At 41.9% G+C, this 19173-nt stretch overlaps 1 protein-coding gene across 1 annotated transcript in view; it reads right to left on the bottom strand.

Moving 5' to 3' along the window:
- Positions 1-11649, bottom strand: part of LOC148032413 (RING/U-box protein) — a 40245-nt gene extending 28596 nt beyond the window's left edge. Inside the window, exons 1-3 of the mRNA XM_087683065.1 lie at positions 11293-11649; positions 11131-11210; positions 10948-11038 (exon numbers count right to left, since the gene is read on the bottom strand). Of these exons, the coding sequence (XP_087539191.1) occupies positions 10948-11038; positions 11131-11210; positions 11293-11343 (222 nt within the window). The 5' untranslated portion in view covers positions 11344-11649. The remainder of the gene's footprint in view (positions 1-10947; positions 11039-11130; positions 11211-11292) is intronic.
- Positions 11650-19173: the final 7524 nt, after the last annotated feature.

The following is a 19173-nucleotide window of genomic DNA, read 5'->3' as shown; positions in this document are numbered from 1 at the left end:
GAAATTTAGATAGAGTCTATAGAGGATTACTTTGAAGCAGCCGGTACTACACCCGCCAACCAGGCTATGCTCGTCAAGCTGAAGCTTACCGATGAAGCCAGGCTTTGATAGAAGCAATGGTGCAGAGATCAAGGGATCGCAGAAGGATCCATTACCTGGAAGAAGCTGAAGAAAGCCGTGCAAGGAAGATACTTACCACCTGCGTATCGCACGCAGAAAATGAATGAGTTCTACGAGCTGAAACAGCTGGGACTCACTCTTGACGCTTGCGCCTCAGATGAACATGACACAGCAGGTGTCAAAATTTTGTGCTGGTTTAAACCCACCAGTGAATACCCGTCTCGAATCTATGCGCCCATCAGATCTTCAGGACGCACTCATTCGAGCTGCGCCTATAATTCAGGAGGTGCAGGCTAGACCAAGAGGTAACAAAACTTGGTCTTATAATGACCTGAACAGAGGTGTATATAGGCCTCAAATGAAGAGAGTTCAAGGTCAGAATCTGGGATAAAGAAAGAAAGCAATGACTAATAATGTCAACAACTTTGTCTCTACTCAAGGCAATGGCCGAAACCTCCGTTGTTTCCACTGCAACGAAACCTTTCCAAGGAACTGGCCGTGGCCAGGGAGCCGCTACCCGAGGCAGAGGAAGAACCGTCTGCGTTGCCAACAGGGAAATGTGCGAAGAAGAAGATCCAACCATGGAAGCAGAGTTTGAAAGGGCGACAGTCCATGCCGCTCTACACAAGAAAGGCTCGAATCGCCAATTCTCGGTGATTCAGACACCGTCGGACTATGAAGGTAAAGGTTTTAAGACCTTGATTGATTGTGGCAGCACACATTCCTTTATCTCACCAGCTTGTGCCAGAAGATTAGGAATAGCCACAGTAGAAGCACCTACCTTGCTTGTGGAATTAGCAAATGGGTACTCGGAATGGATTGGCTTAAACCTAATGACACCTACATTCATTGTGGAAAGGGCCAAATTTCCTTTCGGAACTCTAAAGGGGAATTGGTTACAACTCAAGGTGAGGCTAGAAAGCCAAAAATTCAATTGGCCAAAGCATCTCGGATTATAAAGGGAGTTGGAAAGGGACTACCTGTCTACTTGATTAAGCTCAATAAGTTAGATCAGAAGGAGGAGTCTAGTGAAGAACCTTCATGGCTAAAGGAATACACGGACGTATTTCCTGAAGAGTTAACAGAACTCCCGCCCCAAAGAGAAGTGGATCATGAGATCAAGCTAGTGCCAGGAGCTGCGCCAATTGCAAAGAGACCTTATAGAATGTCCATCTCGGAAGCAATTGAGCTGAAGGAACAACTTAAGCAACTGCTAGATCAGGGCTACATTCATCCTAGCAGTTCACCATGGGGAGCTCCAATACTGTTCCAGAAAAAGAAAGATGGAACGCTTCGACTGTTTATTGATTACAGAGGGTTGAATCAATCAACTGTTAAGAACAAGTACCCTATTCCTAGAATAGATGAGCTTCTTGATCGTCTTCAGGGTGCGAAGATCTTCTCCAAGATTGATCTCAAGTCTGGTTACTATCAGATAAGAATCAAGGAAGAAGATATCCCAAAGACAGCCTTCAACACAAGATATGGACACTTTGAGTTCCTAGTTATGTCATTCGGGCTTACGAATGCGCCTGCCACCTTCAACAGGTTAATGCAGGATATCTTTAGGCCATATCTTGATGACTTCGTGCTCGTCTTCTTCGACGACACTTTAGTCTATTCTAAACAGGAAGAAGATCATGAACCCCAACTTCGGATTGTCCTTGAGACAATGAGAGCACATAAGCTCTATGCTAAGATGAAGAAGTGTGCATTCTTCAAACGTCAGATTGAATATCTGGGATTCATCGTATCAGCGAAAGGAATCTCAGTGGATCCGGCCAAAGTCAAAGATGTTCTAGAATGGCCAATACCAACAACTGTCAAAGAAATACGCAGTTTTCTTGGATTGACAGGATGGTATAGGGTCTTAATAAAAAATTATGCCTTGATTGCAGCACCTCTGACGGACTTACTGAAGAAGCAAACATCTATTGCATGGTCAACTGCCGAACAAACCAACTTTGATAGATTGAAGCAAAGTTTGGTATCAGCACCTATCCTAAAACTTCCAGACCTCAGTAAGGAGTTCGAGGTAGTAACTGATGCTAGCACGCTTGCCTTAGGATGTGTGCTCATGCAGGAAGGTCATCCTGTAGCATACTCTTTAAGGAAACTGAAAAGCCATGAGAAGAATTATGCTACCCATGATCTAGAACTGTTAGCTGTCATCCATGCTCTAAAGTTTGGAGGCACTACCTGTTGGGTAACAAGTTTACTCTGGTGTGACTGATCATAAAAGTCTCAAGTGGATCTTTACCCAGAACAAGCTTAACATGAGGCAATGTCGGTGGATTGAAGTGCTGGAGGAGTATGATTTTGAAATCAAATACCGACCTGGAAAGGAGAATGTAGTTGCCGATGCACTTAGTCGCAAGGCATTTCTTAATTCTCTAATCTTGCAAAATCCATCAACAGCTAGATCTCTAGCCACAAAGGTATCCATGCCAAACAACCCAATACTTGAGCTAGCTAGAGGAGAAGCATGCCATGATCCATCCTGTCAAAAGATGCTAAGGGAAATCTCTATCAAGGACCAGGACCAAAAGCTACAGGCTAAGTATCATGAATTCTCTATCAATAGTGGACTTGTCTACTATAGAACGAGAGTATGTATACCGGCAAGCCAGTCACTTAAGCAGAAGATATTGTGGGAAGCTCATGATTCCCCTTTCTCGGGACATCCTGGCTATGCCAAGACTCTCAATGCAGTTAGAAAAAGCTACTATTGGGAAAGGCTTAAAGGTGACGTTCTCAAATATATCACTGAGTGTTTGTCTTGTCAATGTATCAAAGCCGAACATGTCAAAATGCCAGGGAAGTTGCAACCACTTGACATTCCCCAAATGAAATGGGAATTCATTAGTATGGACTTTGTCGTTGGCCTACCCCAAGTTCAGGAGGATACAACTCTATCATGGTTGTGGTTGACATGCTTACTAAGGTTGCACACCTTATTCCAGTAAAGACAAACTATAAAGTCTCAAACATTGCAAGGTTGTTTATCAAGGAGATATTCAAGCTACATGGCTTACCCAGAAGAATCATTAGTGATCGTGATTCTCTCTTCACATCACACTTCTGGAGAGCTATCTTTGAAGCCATTGGTACTCAACTCTGTTTTAGTACAGCTTACCATCCCCAAACTGATGGCCAAATGGAGCGAGTCAATCAAGTTATCGAGGGTATGCTAAGGGCACACTGCTGTCGTGAACCAAAAAGGTGGATTCAATACTTGCCTTTGGTTGAATTTGCCTACAATGCTTCTTACCAACAAAGCATTCAGATGACCCCTTTTCAAGCATTGTATGGTCATGACTGTCGAAGTCTCCTAAACTTCTCAGATTCAACCTTGAGGGTTGAAGCTTTAAGGCAGATGTTGGAAGAGATGGATGACCAAATAAAGTCAATAAGACAGGACATCCAAATCGCCAAGGATAGACAGAAGGCATACGCGGATTTGAAGCGTCAAGATAGAATCTTCGAGAAAGGAGACATGGTCTTCATTCGCATATGCCCAAAGAAGAGTTCCCTATCCTTAGGAGACTGCAAGAAGCTAAGTCCAAGGTATTGTGGGCCATACAAGATCCAAGTGCCTAGGACTTAATGCTTATAGACTACAACTCTCTAAGAACCTAAAGGTTCATAATGTATTCCATATCAGCCTATTGAAGAAATATGTACCAAATCCTAGTCATGTACTTGATGACCAACAAGTTGTAATGCCTAGTCAAGGAGTCCTTGAACTACGGCCCGACAGGATCTTAGATGTTAGGGAGAGACAACTGAGATCCAGAACCTTGAGAGAATGCCTCGTCCAGTGGAAAGATTATCCTGAGGAGGATGCCACTTGGATAGATGAAAGCACTCTCAACCATCAATATCCCCAGTTTATCTCGAGATGAGGACATCTCGATTCCTCCAAGGGGGAGAGAATGTAATATTTCTGCTGAAAAATATTACGGGGCCGTGTGAGTCTCGGGAAAATAACAGTCCCGGCATTGAAGATACGGACTGTGCGATCTTTATGTAGTACACTTTCCAATGGCCAATCGAGTCTAAGAACTAAGAATCCCGCATATCTTCATAAGAACCTCCTCTTGGGAGGAGGTCAAGAGATAATGTTATTTAGTGCAAATTTTTTTTATTTCTTTCCCCCAGCCGAAGCGTGGCTGAGGGAAGGGGATGACTGAAATGGGAAGGAGAGAGGTGGCAAGGGGGGGAATAGCCAAGCAAGGCATTACATGGAAGGAAGCCCTTACCCCCCCTCTTCCTATAAATACCTCCCCTCTCTAAGGGGTGAAGGAGGGAGGAAAATAGAATCGGGAGGCTGATTGAAAGCAATCAGGCGTGAGGAGAAAGAAGCAGTCGCCAGGCCGTGTCGAGAGAGAGTGCAGAGCATCGTCGCCGTGTGGTAGTTGTGAGGAGGAGGAAGACGCCGCCTGAGCTCGAGGAACTAGGCCGTAAAGTCGCCGCCAGCTACCGCCTTCATTTTCGTCCACGTGGTTTTTCCACGACCCCCAGAAGCTTCTCAGAAGCTTCTAAGGAAGCTTCTAAAGGCCCCTTAGAAAGCCCCCCTTCCTGTGGGCTTTCATAAGCCCTTCTCAAGTGGTTTTTTATAAACCCCCCCCCCCCCCCCCCCCGGGATTTAAGCCCCCTTTCCGTGGGGTTCCATCCAAGTCAACTTAAACCCCCTTCCCGTGGATTTTTCCCCCTTGCATCCCCCATAAGCTCACATTAGCCCGGGTTTTAAACCCCTTCCCGTAGAACCTTTTCCATTGGCCCTACAAAGCACTTTTTTCAAACCGGGGACTTAAGCACCCTTTTCCCTTGCATCCCCCGGAAATGAAACCTTTTTTCCCCTTGCACCCCCAAGAAACAAGAGCCACACTAGCTGGGGTTTTAAAGGCCTTTCCCTAGCATTTCCACAAAGCCTTTTTACACCCCCGGTTTCCTTTTAAATCCTTCCCACACAAGTCCTCTTATAGCCATTTTATCCCTTCCCGTGGAGGCCATTTATATCCGGAATTTTCAAGTTCCCTTTCCCTTGAGTCTCCCAAAAAGTCATTTTTCCGATTGCAAACTCCTACCCGTGGTGTCCCTATTAAAGTCCATTGCAACCCGGAATTTACAGGTTATTTCATTTCATCCGTCACAAGGCCAATATCCTTGCCGGGGTTAAGGGCTTTCCCATTGAACCCTCCTAAAGATAACTTCTCTTTCCTCCAAGCTTCGAGGAGGAAGCCTATAAGGTCTTCTAAAGCCCAATTCCACAAGACGGTGAATCGGTCAAGAAAGCCGAATCTCAAAGGGATTTTCGCGTACAAGGGAGACGGGCCAAGAACATAAGTCTGCGGCCAAAGGCAAGAAGGTCGAAGCCTCGATGGCTCCTAAAAAGGCATAAGGCGCAACCACAGGAGGATCATCTCCTAGCATTCATGTGGACATTTCACCAAATCCACAAGTCCAAGTTTTCTTCCTAAATTTTGATTTACGTCGTAATATTACAATTGTGCATGGATCATATATGGAATTAGGATGCACTTTTTCGATTGAAATACTTTGGCTAATTTAAAGGAAATAGCTCACGATTGAAGAATTCGGTCAAAAAAGAGCATAAGATCTCTATGCATTCTTAGCAAGTGGTTTTTATGCATTGTAAAGTAACGAATTTAGATCAATTAATGACCATCTTTACAAGTCGAAATTATTGTAGTACACTTCGATTATGCATGGAAAGAATAAATCGCATGTCGCATTATTAGACATCTTTTCTTCGCAATGATTCATTAAAGAAGGTTGCTAATAACCATAGGAATTTGCAAGGCATGGAAATGATTCTAGGGCTGCATGAAGTAGATTAATCTCTAGGAAATTGACATAAATCTCAATCAATTACGTAACTAGTTACAAAAGGTTGTGTAAATTCAGCATGCGAATAATTCATTCAGAAATGAAACTAGGAAAAGGCTGCATGGTTCGTTTTAAACATAAAACCCTAAAGCTTAGTAGCATGAATCTTGATTGCATGTTATAGAAGGATCAATAGGAATTAGGCCATAACTTAACATACGCTTTGATCTTAACCAGAAAAGTTAGGGATTGTAAATCTAATCATACGTAAGCAATAAATTGTGTGCTTACGAAAATGGTATCGTAATGCAACTAATTTTTTCTCTATTTGATCAAGACAATATCTTCATGAATAGACAAGTAAATTGGTTTACCCTAAACACCTAAAACCGAGAAGGAATCGCTTAGGAAGGGTTAAATCGATGCAACATATCCCAAAGTGCTAACTAGGGTTTAGCACATTGAGGACGTAACCTAATCGCTCTTATTGCCAAGCTGAAACTCTCATACCCTAAAGACATGTCCACATTCACGGAATGTAGGGACAATAGGACATACTTGCGAGAAACGATCTAGGGTTTCTACCCTAAGGATCGCTCGCTAAAAAGATGAAACTCGGTTTAAATTGAAATCCTAGGACCGACGATGTCGGCCTAGTGCAATCAGGAACGGATTGTTATGAAGACACCCTAACCCTATTTCCTATCTAATCATGATTCCGTGATTAGAAGATGCCGTTGGATGGGTAAAATAGTCCCATGGATTAAATGCGACACTTGTGCAACATGTTGCAGAGTCGCATAATCTTGTGATTTGATCACAAGGGAATGGCCAAATTCCTCGGAATGAGATTGGCAGATTCTTGCGCAAGTTTATCTTGCAAGAGGATGAGTAGTCATCCTGATATAGCACCTTTCTTGGGAAAAGTGACCAAGATAAGGGAATTAGATATTTGCTTGGAAGCAAAGGACCAATCAATAATTTGGAGCAACATATTCACTGTTAATAGAACTTAAGGTATTGGTTAAAGTTGGGTTAATAGGGTACGGCCCTAACCCAAGGACATACGGGTTAACAAACAAACCCTTAGGGATCTTGCCAAGTCGCAATTAATCCCGGATCGAGTGCTGGACGCATTCGGAGAGAAGGATTCACTCCTTAGCAGTTGGCCAAATAACGACCACTGGAAATGATTGTGCTTGTAACAGTTTAAAGAGCACTGTTTGCTTTGTTTGCTCAAGGAATTAAAGGATGAAAAGATATTTAATGCTTCAGGTTGAAGGCCTGAAGGGAGAGGCAGCCTCAGTTACCCCCGACTGTCTGCCTCACCCTAACCAAGGGGGTTGTTTAACCGCGTCGGGAAGGTGGACCGAACCTGCCGCGTGAGGTCTCTCCGTTGAGCGCTACTTGAAGCAGGAGAACGCTTGGGTACCAGGGGGGGGGGGGGGGGGGGGGGGGGCTCTCGCCGTAAATCCCTTGCCTTCCGAGCCCTGCACAAGAGGCCAACGTGACTCGGGATTGAATCTCGAGGCCCGCATACTAGTTTACGGGCGGAATCTTGGATTAGTAATCCCTATGGATTGCTGGATAGCCCTCGGGCGGATTATGGATAAGCCTACGGGCTGGACTTTATAAATGTATTCCAAAGATAAATATGATAAGCTGTTGAAAAGGAACTTGTTTGACATTGCTTTTCTATGTCAAGTGCTATGATTACGTGAAGGAACCGGTGCCTAACGGACTAATTAAGGAAGCTGTTTGATGCATGTCCAACTAAATGTGGTAGGTAATTAGACAACTAAAACAACTTGAGGAAACTGCGGTGGATGTGGCCATGGGTCCGTCCTACGGATGGGTGGTCCCGGTTGGCCGGGAACTTTTCTCAATCATAATGGACAGCGAGAAGATCGTTTCAGAGGACATGAACAGCAAGGGCACTGACCTAGAGTCTAAGTTATAATAATCCCGATTTACGTTGTTTTAGGGGAACGGAATGGGGCTATGCCTTATGGCAGAGAGGTTGAGCTTTGCATCCCTCTCGTTTCCCATTCTCCTTGAACCAAGTGCAGCATGAATCCACTTCGGCCCTGGCATTTCTACGTAAAGTAGTTCGCCCGGGGTTCGACGCTAGTTGCCATTTAGGAAATGACCATTAGGGAAAATCCTGATTCAGGTCGGTCCTAAGTGGGAAACAGCCAGAATACTTCTGCTACGTGGCAGACACGGAAAGTCCTAGATCGCGAACCCCATGACATTCCATGGGAGTCCCGGGCGGAGCTTTCTAGACCTCCTTTCCGAAGGACTGCTAAGACGTGTCCTAAAGGGAACAGGTGGACACATTACAAGCGCATGCCCTCCAATGGAGATGCGGACATACAACTAGATCGGAAGAGGAACATCGATATCCTAATTTCCCTTGGAGGAACGAGTCGATCTTCTCGTTCCAAGCGCGTGGAGCATGTTTGAGGCCATAAAGAGCCTTCTTCAACCTATACACCTTGCCATTGAATGAGGAAACCCCAAGAAGATACTCAACATAGATCTCCTTCTTCAAATCTCCATTAAGGAAAGCAGACTTCACATCAAGTTAATAAACCGGCCATCTCCTATAGCTACCTAAGCCAAGAACAGCCCTAATGGTAGCCATCCGAGTTATAGATGCAAAGGTGTCATGAAAATCCATCCCTGGCCATTGTGCGAAGCCCTTTGCAAGGAGCCACTCCTTGTCCTTATCCACAGTGCCATCACTATGATACTTGGTCTCAAAGACCCATTTGACTCCAATCACCTTCCTACGATTGGGCCGAGACACAAGATCCCAAGTGCCATTCCGCTCAATCACATCCAACTCCTACTCCATAGCCTTCTTCCAATGTAATCACCTTCCTATGAGCAGGCCAAGGCACAAGATTCCAAGTATCTTTCACTCAATCACATCCAACTCTTGCTCCATAGCCTTCTTCCAATGTTGTGACAATATAGCCTCCTTTACGGAGATGGACTCGCAATCCTGCATGCCACAAGACATCAACAATCGTTGGTACAAACAAGCTTGATGGAGTGTGCCCGATTCCTCTCAGAGCACCGTGGGCCATCCTACGGCTACCACTCCTCAACAACTCCCTCAATCCCTAGATCACGAAGTGTATCATGTGCCCAATGAGGAGGAGGCCAAAAGTGCCTTCATCACTCTTCCACTGCCAAAGTCTTTGAAATGTCCACCAATACTGGCGAAATGGATGATTCCGTTGATGAAGCAATTTCCTCCTCTACTAAGGGTGGAATCTCAAGAGGCAAAGGCTCCCAAGACACTGGAGCAAGTACCCAATTGTCACCTGGAACTTCGAGTACAAGATGCCTAGCACCCCCCTCTGCAGCTAGAAACTCCACGAATCAAACATCTCAACTCATGTGTACCTCTCATAAAATGGAATCATAAAGCCTGTATCCCTGGGACTGCGAGCTATAACCCATGAATACCTATCTTTTGGAAGCCGGCTCAAACTTATTCCTCTTTTACTTCGTGATGTGAATATAAGCATCACACCCGAACACCCTAAAATAAGACACATCCAAAATAAGCCTCACAAGGTGTCATACAAATCACGGCGGATATAGGGGACCGATTAAGAATGTGGACAGTGGTAGCCATTGCTTTGGCCCATAGACATTGAGATGTTTGCCAATGCTCCATCATAGTCCGCACCATCTCAATCACACTGCAATTCTTCCGCTACACTATGCCATTCTCCTATGGTGTATTCATGTTTGCAAACTCCTAGTGTATGCTACAATTTGCACAAAACCGAGCTAGCTCATGGGAGACAAACTCCACTTCCCATGTCGGAACACAAGGACTTGAGTTTCTTACCAGACCTGTTCTCTTCGAAAATCAACTAGTCCTTAAACTGTGAGAATGCTTTTGGCTTCAGCTCCAAGAAATACACCCAAGTCATCCTATTCAAATCAACAACAATTAGCATAAAGAATAAGCTCAACTTAAGGAACTCCATCCTCCTTGATCCGTCAAAACAAGTTCCAAGTGTTCCTTAGCTCTACGTGAAGCCTTGCTAGGAATAGCATCTAGATGCTACTTGCCACAAATGCAAGATACACATGGCAGGTGGCTCACCCCAATCTTTGGCAATTCATGCACCAACTGACCATAGTTGAGGTGACCAAACAATGCATGCCGTCAATCTGAGTTTGATTTAAGTTTGTCTCTTTCATGTCAAGGGTGGGCCTTTTCAACCTTACTGCCTTGTTGTATGTCATTGATTGTGATTTAAAATTTTTAATATGTCATACAACCCCTGCCTGCTCGGTCTAATCTCCTACAAATACACTGCTAGACAGATTGCTCCATTTGTTTTCTGACTTGTAATAGAGACTAGAGTCTATGGACATTATTCAGCATTGCATATTACTGCCCTTTGATCCATTATCATAATAGGGCTATATATTGAGGATTTTGTGATTTAGTCTTATATCAAGCAAGTTTGGAATCGTCATAAGGATTGCTATTAAAGGAAAAAGGCATGTTTGTCCAGAATTCTTATCTTTGAAGAACAGTGAGTTACGAAGAAACAACATAACCTGAACCGGGGTTCTTAACTCTAAGCTGAACTGGAATTATTAACTCCTTTAAGGTTTATATTAAGGACTTCAGGAATGCAGTCACCATATTGATGCCTGTGAAGGAGATTGCTGAGAGAGGGAGTGAGCAGCTAGATAGATTTATCGTTAGACTGAGGCATTAGGAACCACCTCCTGACCACTATGTTTGTAGCGCATAGAGGTGACGCAAGAGAGCTTTACAGGTACACTTCACCGACACTTAGAGCCATTAAACAGAGCAATGTCCACTGCATCTCAAAGACTTGCAAGCACTATCTCTGAAGGTAATTCAATTAGCCAAAACACAACGAAGAAGCTGTCAATCTGTGCACAGGGTAACAAAATACTGATGCTTACTGAAACCAAAGTGATGGATTTGAACTGCCGTTTGCAAAGAGGGCAGAGACTTGTGAATGCTGACCAGGTGTCGATACAACTGTAACAAAATCTGCAACATCCAAGACTGATTCAGGTCCCAATCTAGCTAAACATGCTGTCTGAGGCAAATAGTGAAAGGGGAAAAGAGAATATATAATGCACATGTGGCTACAGCAATCAAGAACTCCTCTTGACAAGAATGGGGTACAGCAAATGCCGCATTTCTCCCTCTTATTGCCAGTCTGATCATGAACAACAAACACCGACATGAGATTTTTTTCAAGGCAAGAGTCTTTTGATCTTCTGAGGATGTCTCAGCCTTACCAGAGAGAGGCTTCCTTCCTGAGTGGCCATCATAAGAGAGTGCCTATCCATGTTCTCGACCTTGAGGGTGCCAGGAGTCTAAAAATCGATGCCCCTGTCGGGATTAAGGCTCTCGCTGTAAGAATGACTCCATAGATCCTGCAGGCAGCAGCCCGGAGTTAACGTTAACAGCTTGTCTTCGCGCGGCTCTTCTGCGTTAACTTGTTGCAAGCCTCGATCATGAACGGCGTGTTGCAATGATTAACGTGCAATCTTAACGCAATTGAATCTTAGAGCAATCTGATTAAGCTCTAAATACGCAGCCTCGCGAGCTTAGCTTTCCAAGTCCACAGACGCTTTGCTAGTATGTCTTATTTATCTTTTTTGTCCTCCCAAAAAGGCACGACACATCGTAAATTGTAATCTTTTAGGTCCTTATTCAGAAAAACCCCAAGTTAAGGTGCCGTAGCTCATTTTTGGCAGAGGTGGGGACGTGTGTGTTTCAACTAGTCCAAGGATCAATTCCTCCCAATCGCTGCGTGGCTCTGCAACACTTGCCATTCCTCGAGATTGTGCCCTTCGAGGTCTCCGAGCGATGTCCTGCAATAAAAGCCATATGGCAATCCATTCCAAAAAGGAAAACCCCAAGTTATCTAAAACTATTATGTCTAGGTCATATATCTCTAATATTCTAGCTTTATTCGAGGCCTTGCATAATTCTTAGCATGAATATAAGGTTGCCCACAAGCTCCTGTATCAAAAATCTTGAAGGGATAAGGTAGTATTCTAACCCTTTTTCCATGTCTAGGTGTTGTAACTATTCTTAATATAATTTGAGTGATTATTTCACATTTAAAAAGGCAAGACGTAGATACACGATGCATATAAATTATTTAAAGATACCTATATGGCACCCATACATGTACTCAAAACACTTCAACTGTGTGCCACATTGTAGCCCCTTGAACATTCCTACTTGACTCCACTCAAAGAACTATCACCCCACACTCACGGACACACGCACACACGTGCATGTGTACTTCAACCAGTCCAAGGATCAATTCCTCCTGATTGCTACATGGCTCTACGGCACTTGCTATCCCTCAGGATGGTGCCCTTCGAAGTCTTCGAGTGACGTCCTACAAAAAAAGCCATATGGCAACACATTTCAAAAAGAAAAACCCCAAGTTATCTATAACTACTATGTCTAGGTCATATATCTTAGATATCTAGCTTTATTTGAGGCCTTGCATAATTCTGGCCATGGTTATAAGGTTGCCCATAAGCTGCTCTACCAAAAACTTCAAAGGGATGAGGTAATGTCCTAATTCTTTTTCCATGTCAAGGTGTTGTAACTATTCTTAATAAAATTTAAGCTATTATTTTCGTATTTAAAACATGTGAGACATAGATACACAATGCATATAAATGATTTAAAGATACCTACATGTGGCACCCATACATGTACTCAAATCGCGTCAACCGTGTGCCACCTTGAACATCCCTACTTCCTTCCACTCAAAGAACTCTCACCCCACACTCATGGACACATGCACACACATGCACATATACACACCACACATGCTCTCTCTCTCTCTCTCTCTCTCTCTCTCTCTCTCTCTCTCTCTCTCTCTCTCTCTCTCTCTCTCTCTCTCTCTCTCTCTCTCTCTCTCTCTCTGTCTCTCTCTCTCTCAATTCTTGCTCCCCCTTGGCATTGTTTTGCTCTCTCATGAGTTATATACATGTGTACAAATTTAGATTAGTGTAGCATGCTTCTTTTAGTTGTAGCATTTTAGCTTTAGCTTAGGCAACTTTCTTTTCTTTTGTGTAGTGATGTTTGTATTGGAATCATAACATTGTATCTATTGGGTCTCATAGGCCACCTTAGCCTCTTTAGAGACATTAATATAATATATCTATCTATCTATAACACCAATATGGTCAATAAATGGAAAGCCCCCAAAAGAGGTCAAGCTATTGATCTACATGATGTATGCATACGTGGGATAGAAACTATTGGAAAAGCCAATCGCCAATCGTCCGAATGTCCTCAATGCAATGACCCATGGTTTTGTTGGAGGATTGCGACAATGGTGGGCCTCCAGTGGTTGTACCCCTTCTTGGCCCAAGTGAAGAAGATCTCATCATTCTTCTCATTTATCTTACCATGGATTTTCTGAAAGAGATCACAAAAGATCAAGAAGACAACAGAAGACCTAGGAACAAGTATCATGAGAAACCCAACAACAGCTTTGATGGTAAGCACAAAGAGTACATAAATGCTATATTTGTGGCAGTCCTAGTCAATTAGCAAATAAGTGTCCCAAGAAATCCGAGGAGAATGGTAAAGACAATACAAATGTAAATACTAAGCCAAAAACCAATGCTCACTATATTCTCTCTACTTTTGATACTGAGAGTGAAATTTCTTCTTCTTTTTCCTCTTATGACTCATATGATTCTACTTCTGAAGTTTCTAAAGTTGCTTACACTATATATACTTCTAAGTCTATCTCTACTACTTTTGGTTCTAGTTCATCTAACAGTGACAATAACGATCCCTTATCTGAATGGGACCAATCCTATACATCTGATGATCAAAGTTTTGGCAACGATGGTTTTTCTCAAACTGAAGATGATGATGAAGATGCTAAAAATACTAATGCTCTAATCACACTAGTGAATGCACATTCAATTCTCCCACATTAGTCTTCCAAAGGGAAGAGAAGAACATGCCTACCCAGTTTACTCAGTTTTCCCCCTCTTCTTCTAAGCATTCAAGAGGCAAAAGCAAAGCAAGAAAATCTAGTTCTAATGAAGAAACTCGCCATCATACAACTAGCAAAAGCTCAAGTTCCAAGACAAAATCCTTGACAAGAAAAAAGAAAGGCAAGAACAAAGTTAGAAAAGAATTCTTCAACAATCCTCGTGACCTACCCAAACAAGGTGTGCTTGGTGTTGATGCTCTAAAGAAAGCTAATCTGTTTGTTCCACACAAACGAGATCAAATCCATACTTCTAGGAGAGTCACTCAATTTGTTAATGATCTATCTAAAGTTTTTGATGATGTATCTCAGTCAAGTCAAGAAATGGTTCAAGCATTTCAACTGATGCAAATTGAATTGCATTCCTTATATAAAGTGCTCAGGAGAACTTTGAGAGCCTAGAAGCAAATTGCTCTCAATACCCACAGAAGTACTCACTGAATTAACTTATTCTTTACGATCTCCAAAGGAATGCCAAAACCAATTAATCAAATCCATCTTTCTCTTTCTCCTAGGCATAAGGTAAATGCACTCAAGAATGGTGGACCGATCCCAACTATCTGTGTAGAACTCAAGAATACATGCAAGTTTAATTTCCTTTTGGATACTCTCATTGACATAGGTTCAAGCCTGACCATTGCCCCATATGAACTATTTGCTTTTGAGTATGTATAGTCAAGTAGCCCTATTGCTGTTGAATTATCAAACAACAAGCACATCACATTGACTTATATTACACTGGCATACTTGCATGTTGGTCAAATAAAAGTGCCCATTGAGATTCAATTGATGAAGCAAATGTGCTATGATTTATTGCTTGGTATTGATGTATTGCAACATTTGGCCCCTTATACCTTTGGGTCAAATCATTTCACTATTTCTTATCTTGGTGAAAAGGTTGACATTCCCTTGTTGGATAGAGTTGGTTGCAATGTCTATTCTTTGTCTGAATTACCCCCAAAAGAGAGAATTTAGGAAATAAAACATTGGCTTCAAAAAGAAATATCTCGTCATACCAAAGAAATAGAGGAAGTGAAAGCTACACTCCAATAGTGTATACATGAAGACCCATCGATGTTCAAAGAGAAAAGAAAACACTTTGCTATTGGTCTTCCTCTAAAAGAAGATGCAAAGCCCACAAAAGTTGTTCACCAAAGGTATAAAAGAAGAAGATTTGAAACTTTGAAAATAGGGAATACACACATTACTGGAAAACAGGAAGTACACACTTTGCTGGAAAAAGATTGATTGAGCCCACGATCTCTCCATGGTCATGTCACATGTTGCCAACAAACATTCAGAGCAAAAAAGAGGTAAAAAGTGACTTGTAGTCAACTATAAACCTCTAAATAAATACCTTCTTGGTGGCAAAACACAGAAGGTGAAACAGAAACACACAACGACAAAATGCAAAAGGTGAAACAAAAACACACAAGTAGACATAATATGTGGGCAAAATTCAAAGAAATGCTTGAAGCAAAAACTAGATTGCTTGAGAAAACAGGATACAAAAGATGTGGTGCTTGTGTAGATTACAAGGAGGAGCATACCATATTTTGTTTCTTTTCTAAATGAGCTCTCGTCATAGGTATTTATAGAATTATAGACCGAAAGGGGTTGAGTGGAATGAATAATTGGAGTAAATGGGCATGGAATAACTTTTGGGAGTGCATGAGTGCACATTTGGTACAATGCTTGAGTGCACATCTCATTGTTCAGAATGGCTATAGTGTCATTAGTGGCTACATTACAATAGTGGGTATAGTACAATAGTGGCTATAGTGCTCAAGGAGGCTTACAAGAAAGTAGGTTAGCAAGAACATTCTTCTTTCTAGGAATACATTCAAAGGTGATGTCCATCTCATCAAAGAAGAGGGGCCACTGTAAGAGCCTGTAACTGATCCAACTTGGGGCTCTTTAGTAAGGTAACCTTTTACATGTTGGAGATCCATTCAGACTGAAGGGAACAAATTCCACAAAAATGCAAAATGCCTTGATTGCTTTAATGATAGCTAAAATCTCACATTGGTAAGATGGATAATTTTTTTGAGTATGGGAAAAAACATAGAAGCATATCTACACATTTGAAGCATATTTCTTTTGATGTGGAATTTCTAGGTTTGAAGATTCATCATGGCATGGTTGAGCTGCAAGATCATGTATTGAAAAAGATTTAGATTTTCCATTTGACCTCACTTTTGTTAAAATGCTGCAATAGCTACTAGGCTGTTTAAACTCAAAAAATCCTTCAACGCCAAATTTGGCATTGTATACATAGGACTTGTATCCTCTTCTTCAATAAGGTTAATTCCAATGGAAGCCCATACACACTTTGGCTTTGCAATAGATTAAAAAACTGGTTCAGCATTTACGATAGTTACACTTTCCAATAGGATTACCTTGGTCCTACTCACTAATGCATAGGACACTGGATGGGGAGCCCTCTTGTGTGAAGAAAAAGGAAAAGGAAATACACTTCAAATTTGTAGATTTGCTTCTAGTGTTTTTTCCAATACTCAACAAAATTATCCATCTTACCAATGCGAGATTTTAGTCATCATTAAAGCAATCAAGGCATTTCACATTTTTGTGGAAATTGTTCCCTTCACAGTTCGAACAGATCTCTAGCATGTAAAAGGTTACCTCACTAAAAAAGCCCCAAGTGAGATTGGTAACAAAAGGCTCTTATGGTGGTCCCTCTTCTTTAATGAGTTGGACACCGCCTTCAAACATATTTCTGGAAAGGAGAATGTTCTTGTTGACCTACTTTCCTGTAGGCCTCCTTGAGCACTGTAGCCACTATTGTACTATAGCCACTATTGCATTGTAGCCATTTTGTACAATAAGATGTGCACTCAACCATTGTACCAAATGTACACTCATGCACTCCCAAAAGTTATTCCATGCCCATTTAGTCCAATTATTCATTCCAGTCAACCCCTTTGGGCATGTAATTCTATAAATACCTATGACGAGAGCTCATTTAGAAAGAAGTAAAATATGGTATGCTCCTCCTTGTAATCTACACAAGCACCACACATTCTGTCTACTTGTGTATTTCTATTTGGGCTTTTGTGTTTCACTTCTATTCTGTGTTTTTGTTTCACACCAAGAATGTATTTATTTAGAGGTTTATAGTTGCTCTAAATGTTTGTCGACATAAAACATGTGACATGATCATGGAGAGATTGTGGGATCAATCAATCCTTTTTCCAGCAGTGTGTGTATTTCCTATTTTCAAAGTTCCAAATCTTCTTCTTTCATACATTTTGTGAATACCTTTCAAAGGAAAACCAATAGCAAAGTGTTTTCTTTTCTCTTTGAACATCGATGGGTCTTCATGTATACACTATTGGAGTGTAGCTTTCACTTCCTCTATTTCTTTGGTAGGATGAGACATTTCTTGTTGAAGCCAATGTTTTATTTCCTAAATTCTCTCGTTTGGGGGTAATTCAGACAAAGAATAGACATTGCGACCAACTCTATCCAACAAAGGAATGTCAGTCTTTTCACCAATATAAGAAATAGTGAAATGATCTGACCCAAAGGTATAAGGGACCAAATGTTGCAATACATTAGTACCAAGCAGTAAATCATAGCACATTTGCTTCATCAATTGAATCTCAATGGGCACTTTTATTTGACCAACATGCAAGTATGTCAGTGTAATATGAGTCAATGTGATGCGCTTGTTGTTTTGATAATTCCACAACAATAGGGCTACTTGACGATACATACTCAGAAGCAAATAGTTCATATGGGGCAATGGTCAGGCTTGAACCTATGTTAATGAGAGTATCCAAAAGGAAATTGAACTTGCATGTATTCTTGAGTTCTACACAGATAGTTGGGATCGGTCCACCATTCTTGAGTGCATTTACCTTATGCCTAGGAGAAAGAGAAAGATGGATTTGATTAATTGTTTTTGGCATTCCTTTGGAGATTGTAAAGAATAAGTTGAGTACTTCTGTGGGTACTGAGAGCAATTTGCTTCTAGGCTCTCAAAGTTCTCCTAAGCACTTTATATAAGGAATGCAATTCAATTTGCATCAGTTGAAATGCTTGAACCATTTCTTGACTTGACTGAGACACATCATCAAAAACTTTAGACAGATCATTAACAAATTGAGTGACTCTCCTAGAAGTATGGATTTGATCTCATTTGTGTGGAACAAACAAATTAGCTTTCTTTAGAGCATCAACACCAAGCACACCTTGTTTGGGTATGTCATGAGGATTGCCAAAGAATTCTTTTCTAACTTTGTTATTGCCTTTCTTTTTTCTTATCAAGGATTTTGTCTTGGAACTTGAGCTTTTGCTAATTGTTTAATGGCGAGTTTCTTCATTAGAACTAGATTTTCTTGCTTTGCTTTTGCCTCTTGAATGCTTAGAAGAAGAGAGAGAAAACTGAGTAAATTGGGTAGGCATGTACTTCTCTTTCCCTTTGGAAGACTAATGTGGGAGAATCGAATGTGCATTCACTAGTGTGATTAGAGCATTAATATTTTTAGCATCTTCATCATCATCTTTAGTTTGAGAAAAACCATCTGTGGGAGCTTTCACTCAACCGCCAAGACCCACGGACCACTTATTGTTTCAAGCATTCCAAGCGAGCTTTAATGGCTATCTCTCACCTAGCCGACGCGCCGTCGATCCTACGAGTGTAGTGAGCTTACCTTAGTGCCGATATGAGTTGCCTCCTCTCTCACACACACTGGTAGCTCCACGATCCTAGATGCAAGCTCAAGCATCCTCAAGCCTCCTCCACCTCTAAGCTCCATCCTCCATAGCCGCGCGCACAAGAAGAGAGAAGAGAAGAGAAGAAGAGAAGAGGAGATGGTGAAGAGCTTCACCCTCTTGATCCCTCACTCTCACACACTCACTCCCTCACACTCTCACACTCCCTCTCTCAAGAGCACACACAAGCAAGAAGATGAGAAGGAGAGGAGGAGAAGAAGACTCTTGTTGCCACACACCAAAGAATGATCTCTTATTCACTTTTTGAACTTTACATATACAAACCCTAAAATTCCATGGGCACCCATCCCTTTTTAACATGACCGGCCATTGTGGCAAGGTCCTTTTTCCATTTCCCTCTTCTAGCCTTGTGCCTCTAGCCTACACCCATCTAATATTT

This window comes from Lygodium microphyllum, chromosome 8 (assembly GCF_053477565.2).
Source record: "Lygodium microphyllum isolate KBCC chromosome 8, Lygodium_microphyllum_v1.1.10, whole genome shotgun sequence".
NCBI classification, from domain to species: domain Eukaryota; kingdom Viridiplantae; phylum Streptophyta; class Polypodiopsida; order Schizaeales; family Lygodiaceae; genus Lygodium; species Lygodium microphyllum.
The sequence above is the reverse complement of the archived record's forward strand: the minus strand, read 5'-3'. Positions and strand labels throughout refer to the sequence as shown.